This window comes from Sander vitreus, chromosome 15, assembly GCF_031162955.1.
Source record: "Sander vitreus isolate 19-12246 chromosome 15, sanVit1, whole genome shotgun sequence".
Taxonomy (NCBI): domain Eukaryota; kingdom Metazoa; phylum Chordata; class Actinopteri; order Perciformes; family Percidae; genus Sander; species Sander vitreus.
Genome location: NC_135869.1, coordinates 7,721,106 through 7,728,787, shown reverse-complemented (window position 1 = coordinate 7,728,787; position 7,682 = coordinate 7,721,106). Strand labels below are relative to the sequence as shown.

Below are 7,682 nucleotides of genomic sequence, written 5' to 3'. Positions count from 1 at the left end.
AAGGTATTTCAGCAACATCTACAAAACCAGGTCGACAATTCTGTATTTCATCAAAAGTAAAAGATATAAAAAAAGTCCTCTCGTATTCAAAATGAAATGTTAAACAACAGATAGTGTCAGTTAAGATGTTTCTATTTTATTAGATTATAAAGTACAGAAGTATCAACATGTATACTATTATTATAATATGGTATCATATTATATGGTTTTATAGCAGATATCTAATGTTTTAATATCAACATTAGATATTTAAATTCAATGAGCAAAACCATTTTTATTTACATTTTTGCATCAATGTGATGAAGTAGGCTACCTTGATTTATCAGGTATTTCATTTATCAGACAAAAAATACAGACCTTTACTGTCTGGTTGTTTCATCCATTAACTCCATTCATTTTACAGAAAATGAAGATGCTGAGCATAAATCTCACTCTTCCCCAACACTCTTTTCCCTTTTTTCCTGTTATCTCTCCACTGTAAACTCTCTAATAAAAGGCAAACAATTTAAAAATATTTTTCAAAGAACTCAAAAACTTGTGGTTTGTGGTCGCTCAGTTGACATTGGTGCATCTCAATCCTTGTCTTCTACTTGATCCGGATCTCGAAGCAGAGGCAGTTGCAGGAGTCACACTCCGGAGGCTGACAGGTGCAGGCACAATCCCATTTGGCACACTGTGTGAAAACATATCAGACACAAGAGTTCACTAAAATGATGTATTTAAACTTTCTATGGTGAGCTTTTTGGCAAGGAGCACTTAGAAAACACTTTACATTCTGACAACAGACTGTGAGCTCCGTCCCCTTTGTTGTGTGATTGAATATGTCAGAGAGTTGGCGATAACACAATGTTGGCTATTTATCGTTAGTGATAAGCAGAAGAACTTCAGCCATGTTTGTGATGCAGTGACAAGCTTAAACTCAGATATCCAGTTTTCTCCTGCGCACACTACAATGTGAGACTGAGTCTGCGGTGGAATAGTGTTTTTTGCTTAGGAAGGTTAATAAGGGAAATGACCTGGAAGTATCTACGACCCCGTTCACACCAATGGCTCCATCAGGGTTATACCTAGGTGGACTGTGTGTTTAAATGCGGTAATCCTCCTCGATCTACTCAGCTTCGCGACCCAGGTCACCAGGTGGGTTTGATCAGGGTAGACTACGGTCGATTTCAATGTGAATTGCGCACGATCTGTGCTCGTTAACAGCCGGGGCGGGACAAATTATGTGATTGGTTGGAAATGACAGTGGGGCAGTCACAGGTCGCCGCCTATGTTCACCGTACACTTTGAAAAAACAACAACATAAATTTTGCACATTCGGCACAAAATCATCTGAGAAGTGTTTGATGGTTATTTATCTGTGCTTTAGAATGTAATCACTGCGAAACAATCAGAAAGTAAGCTTCAAGTAGCTACTAAAACATTAGTTCTGCTGGCTAGGACTGGAGTGTGTTATAGCTGTCCTGTTCACTGAATATGATGTGTAAAGCCCCGCCCATTTCTAGCACTTAAGGTAAATGTTATGCATTGCTCCCAGGGTTGACCCAGGTGATCTCTGAATTGTCATGACCAGGGATGTAGACTGGCTTGGTTTGAAGTTCCAAAAGGAGGGTTGAACCCTGATCAGACAACCCTAGCCCAACCCTGGTAGATGGTGTGAAAGAGGTATAAGTGGCAGCCAGGATAAGGAACTCTCTAAATGCTCAGGAAAAGTCCTTCGATATCGCTTTTCTCATCTCCTTTAGCATAGGGTACACTTGACCATCCTTTACCAAAGGAAAGGAGATAATGCCGTCCCACAATTCCTTGCGGCAGCAACGCACCATTTGGCTGACAAAAACAAATGATATGCTTATTGCGTACATTTAAGAATTATTTTCATACAATCACACTAATTAGGATTCATGGGGATAAGTATGAGTGGACAGGAGGGTGAGTGTGAGCAACATTCTCAGCAACCATTTCCTTTTACTTTTGTGACTGGTAGCCTATATTCCTTATTTTATTTCAATTCCAACACACAGGCCAAAGTATCTAAGACGCTTTTAGTAGTCCATTTTCTGAACATCGTAGTTTCACCCAACAGACCCACGTCAATAACATCCGCCATTGCATAATTACGTAGCCGAGTGTAAGTGCAGTTGGATTCTCTGAGCACCGTGTTGTCTTTCCCTAAGACCTAATGAACTGTCCTTCATATCTTTCCTTCACCTCATGACACTTTCTATCGAGGTCAAGGAAAAAACATTTAGGAAAAGACATAGGACATCATTTTTTGACTATTCGACCGCAGCATAAGTGTTTTTGCAGACCCATTTTAGGTAGAAACCACTGGCTTAGTGGGGATGAAAAGACCAAAATGGAGAGAAAAGGATAGATTTTCAAATGTATACACAAAATTAGGGCTGCAGGTATTGATTATTTTAGTAATCGAGTATTCCACCAATTACTCCATCAATTAATTGAGTAATCGGATAAATACTTAGTAAACAACAATAGTAAATATTTATTATTGCTGTGTACTAAAAAAAAACGTGCATATTAAGTGGCCATGCTGGGGGGAGGAGCCGGTTTGTCTCCACAGCTAAATTTCCAAAGATTAGTAGCAAACTAATAAACAGTTAGACTACAAACCGACAGCTTTCGTTTTAGCTCGTTGGTAAAACATGGCTATTTGCAGAGTAGCATGCTGTAGGCTAGTTGTGTAAAACAGCGCGGTGGACGAGAGCAGCAGACGTTAGTTAGCTACCTGGTGTGGGGTTCGCTCCGTGGAATGGATGAGTAGACTGGATGTTTTCTACAAAGATGATGTAGTAGCATGTTTGCAGCTTAAAATGATCCCAAACGTTCTGTCGTTTTCTCTCGCCTGTCTCTTCTCTTAGACCCTCGCTATTTTCGTCTTCGTTCATTTGTAATCTGGGCCGTCAGTCTTGTGCATAGACAGTATATAAACGGTCTTGTGTCCACAGAAGCGTCAACATGTTGTGTGCGCTAGTAATTATCCTCCGTGCGGAAACACAGTGAGCCGTACAACCTTAATTACATTGATTTAACGAAGCTTCAAGGCAAAGAATTTTGCTTCGAGGATTTTTTGTAATCGAATTATTCGAGTTATTGTTTCAGCCCTACACAAAATTGGTTACAAGTCTTCTTTGCAAGTCATTGGGACAAAGAAAAATGTCCTGTCCTGGCAGGCAAGTAAGTTCTTTTCTATTCTAAAAGGATTTTCCTCGCAGACTAAACCAACATCTGACTTTGATGCTTTGAAAACTAGTCATGTCAAGTCAATTTTATTTATATAGCTCAATATCACAGCGGGTTTACAATCTGACCAGAAGCCTGCTCAGAGAGAAAGTGAACCTGATTTAACAACATATTGATGGTTGAGAAAAGGGCTCTTGAGTATTCACTTATCTCAGTAATGGTGTGGAGTGTTTGAAGGCTACTTACAGAAGGAGAAGGGCACGAAACAGCCCGACATGAGCGCATGGTTGGCAGGCGACAGTCACACATTTCCGCAAATCTGAAGCACTGGTCACATACGGAAATGTTTGGACAGCAGTCACAACACTCTGAAGAACAACGGTCCTTTTGAAGAGAAAACAGAGAAAAATGTGCATCACTCTCCACGCTGACGTTTCTGTACTTTTTACTTGCGTGTGTTGACAAACAGGAATACAGTGAAACATAAACCTAACTAATAAACCACACATTAGTATTTTCGTTTAATCCAAACAAATAAAATTAAATCATAATAATTAAAACATGTTCAGCTACTGTATTAACTAGTTCAAGGTCCCATCATTAGTCTTCATCTTTTATATGCAAACTGGAGGAATTGGAGATGGTCAAAAGATGACACCAAATGCTTCACAACAACTGTCTCTGTAATTCATACATGAATAGGTAAGTGAAAAGGGTTTTTCTTATATCTAAAGAAGAAAATCTGCTCTATTCCAGGTACATTGTAGAAGCATGTTTTCACAATGACATAATGTAAAATACTGTTTTTTAAGAGGGACCAGATCAAAATATGATTACTTATTACACAGGAATAACCGCTCCCTTCAGTCATCACTGAGTTTGTAGAAATGTACAAAATGTTAGACTTGGTGTACCATGTTATTAGCCTCGTGAGACCGTCCTGACCTCGCGATCTCCAGTTTTCCACTCGCAGATCAGTCTGGCATCTTGAGATAGAGAAAATTTGGAGCCTATCGCCAAACGACCGACCAATCAGCATTGGTTTTGAGGCGGGTTTAAACATGGCGGCTTCCACGGATGAGATGAGCGTAGCTATCGTGCAAGTTTAATCCTAATTAGAAAGTATTCCTTCATTGAAAGAAGAGCAAAAAATGGCACTGGAAGGCTTTTCTCGGAGGTAAAGATGTTTTTGCTCTTTTGCTCTTCAGAAGTGTACCGTGAAGAAGTGTACCATGAAAACTTGGTGGGTATTGTCATTGACGAGGTTCATGTCACATACAAATGGTAAATTTAAAAATGTTACCTAACTTCATTGTATGTTAAACGATGGCATTAGAAGAACCGCAAGACAGACAATAGACAGATGGTTTATCCAATCAGCTAACCAGTATTTTCGCCCCGTCCCAAAAGTTCTCCAACGGAAAGTTGGATATGGCGAGCAAATGCGAAGCAATCCATCTGGCGGAGTCAGGTTACCATGTTATAGCATTTGTATAATGATTGTGATAGAATAACATTTAGTTTTTGGAAAAATAAGACAATCACACCCTAAGAAAAAAACTTGAATAACCTCAGTCAACTTTCCTAGAGCAATGCAAGCCCAGAAAATTGAAGGAAAAAAATGAATAGATTTGTCCTAGGAAGGCATGGTTTGTCTTGTTTCTAACACCGGGGGGAGCCACAAAGTTGTCACATTCTCCACATGGTGACTTGAGTTTAGTGTTGATAGGCCAAGGTTTACTTTCCTATTCATCTTCCTCTACATCTGTGCTACTATGTTTAGTGCAAGTTCCAGTAAACAGCACATTTGATGTATTTTAAATTTTACAAACTGTAGTGAGGAGAAAGGCCTCCTTGCTCTGTAGAGAGCAGTGGCCGTGCCTGCAGCACCAACCTTGAGGCAGGATCGGATCCACAGCCCGATCCCCAGGAAGATCATGTAGAGACTCAGAGTAATCATCAGCACTGCTGGGAGAGGGATGGAAAGCTCCCAAATAGGCAACACCTGAGGAGCAGGACATACCAAATATACTTTGATCAACTACATGTAACAGAGTAGTTATGGGTACATATTAGTAGAAACATGTTCTTTCTTACCTGCATTCTCTCTTTCTAAGAAGACACCTTCAACTGTCACAAGGCTCACATCTCTGGGAATTCTGACAGGAGAAGAATTACGATCAAAACCATTATTATCAATTATTTAGGCTTTCCAAATGCCTCTGTTTATTTCCCTCTATGTTAAAATGGTATATTTGGTATAGTGCCATCTTAAGTAAGATTTTGAATGCAGGTCTTTTACTTATTGTGGAATATTTTCACAGTGTTAGTACTTTTACTTCAGTAAAGGATCAGCATAACGTTACTTCTTTCACCACTGCTAAGCACTAAAGTAAGTCATTTTCTTCTTTAGCTAACTCCTTGCAACTAGGGTAAGGAAATTAAAGGTTGATATCTGGTCCCGTGATGGAAAAGTACTAATGTATTTGAGAAAGGTAGAAATACCAAAATGCAAACGAATACTGCTTCCAAAATACTTACGTTAACTAGCTAGCTAGGTAAAAGTACACAAGTAACTAGCTACAGTTAAAACTCTATTAATGTTAGCAGTTAAATGGACTCAAGTAACGTTACCAAACGTATTTGCAGTGAGGAATTGTCCCTCGCATTGCTAAGTCAGATAAAAATACAGAAAATGACATAAAGTTAGATTAGCTAATATGTAACGTTAGCTAACAGCTAGCTAACGTTAACAACACGTTAACAAAGAATAACTGGTTACCGTTACAGGGCAGCTAACAGTGTTAACATCTTATCGTTCTGAAGGGTCCTGTATTTTCATGAATGCGTCTTGTGTAATCAATACAGCGTAAAGCGTTGGTTTATTTGAAGTAAAGTCACATGTTCCAGTTTTATCGTTAATAGTATAAAAAGAGCAGATTCTGCCGCCTGCATAAACAAACGAGATTATCTGTGGCGGTAGCTACGTTGCCATGGAGTCAGAAGGGTCCCTTGAAGGGACAAAATACGTGCACGGCAGCGCGAATGGGATAATAAAGTTCTTGATGTTATACTTTCACATTTACTGAAGTACTGTACTTAAGTACAACATTGAGGTACTTTAATTATTTTCATTTTTTGCTACTTTATACTGCTATTCCACTACATCTCAGACGGAAATATAGTACTTTTTACTGCACGTTACAGTAACGTTTCATCTATTCAATTACTTTGCAGATGGAAATATGGAAATGAGTCTCGAGACTTAAAGTGTTATCCTGATGATTATTAATACTGCAATTTTGTGCACTGTTTTTTAATTTATCAAATCAAAATCAAACCAAATCAGATTCATATTAATGATATGTAATATAATCAACAAATACATTATGATATATTATTATAGGTTAAGATAAGTCTTTATTGATACCTGGAGTAGATCCATAAGCTACCCAGCAGTATATAAAGTAATTAATATGAGCTCCACCGTTACCTGCTGTAATATTAAAGTGATAAACACTTAATCCATCAATAATTAAATAGGATATGTATTATTCTGCATACATACTTTTAAACTTGGAACATGTTCAATGATTTTTAAAGGGTTTTATTTCTTTTGTTAATATGTCTTGAAATTGTCAAAATTCCTTTAAGTACAAGCAAGGTCTTCTCCTTTTGTAGAAAAATAGAAGAACTTTCCCCCCACCCATGTTCAGTATATTAAAGAATTGTCCTTGTAAAAAATGGGCTAAATGGTACTTTGTATGGATCCCAATAATTACATTTTATGTAAAATATTCATCCATAAACATGTAGTGGAGTAGAAATATATCCTAAAATGTGAAATAAAAGTAAAATGTTGGTAGTTACACTTTCTCAGCTCCTCTGATTTGAAATGTTATGCGCATACACTTAGTATTAAGTTGTATTTGTTAATGTATTATTACTCGAAGTATGGGACAACTAAAGATTTGAGCTACAACCCCAGTAGTGTGATGACTGATGAGTATATCATTATTCACAGAATGATTCAGAAATCGACACCAAAAAGCTAACTGGAGACATAAATCATCCACACATGTACAAAAAAACAGAGGACATGCTGATCAACTGCAGACATTTTATTGAACCAAATGTGGATTTTGCAAAACAGACTTGCTCTCCATCACCCTTTTTCACAAGAGCACAGTGCGACCTGGCCATGGCTTTTGATTTTTTACTGTATTACTTCAGCATCACTACATCTTAACCGTTTATAAATTATTGCATTATAGGAAATTTAAGATTCAAGTGTCCATAACCATAGGTGTGGTAACAGGCGTTTCGGACCACACTAGAAAGCTGGTCAAGTACCAGAGTAGGAAAATCACTTAATTGACAAGTAAATCCAAAATTATACGCAACGTTACTATTTACTATCATACTTTCACTTAGTAAGCTACAGCCAAATATTACCAGTATTTTGCTTCCCACTCTGG

The 7,682-nt window shown here is 38.0% G+C and overlaps 1 protein-coding gene across 1 annotated transcript; it reads right to left on the bottom strand.

Annotated features, from left to right (window-relative positions):
* Positions 1-254: 254 nt before the first annotated feature.
* LOC144529685 (uncharacterized) lies at positions 255-6,192 on the bottom strand. The gene is made up of 5 exons (XM_078268923.1): positions 5,987-6,192; positions 5,302-5,363; positions 5,099-5,209; positions 3,451-3,588; positions 255-673 (listed from the first exon to the last, which is right to left on the bottom strand). The coding sequence occupies exons 2-5, from the start codon at positions 5,305-5,307 to the stop codon at positions 587-589; spliced, it is 342 nt and encodes a 113-aa protein (XP_078125049.1). The 5' UTR covers positions 5,308-5,363; positions 5,987-6,192; the 3' UTR covers positions 255-586.
* Between the last annotated feature and the right edge of the window lie 1,490 nt (positions 6,193-7,682).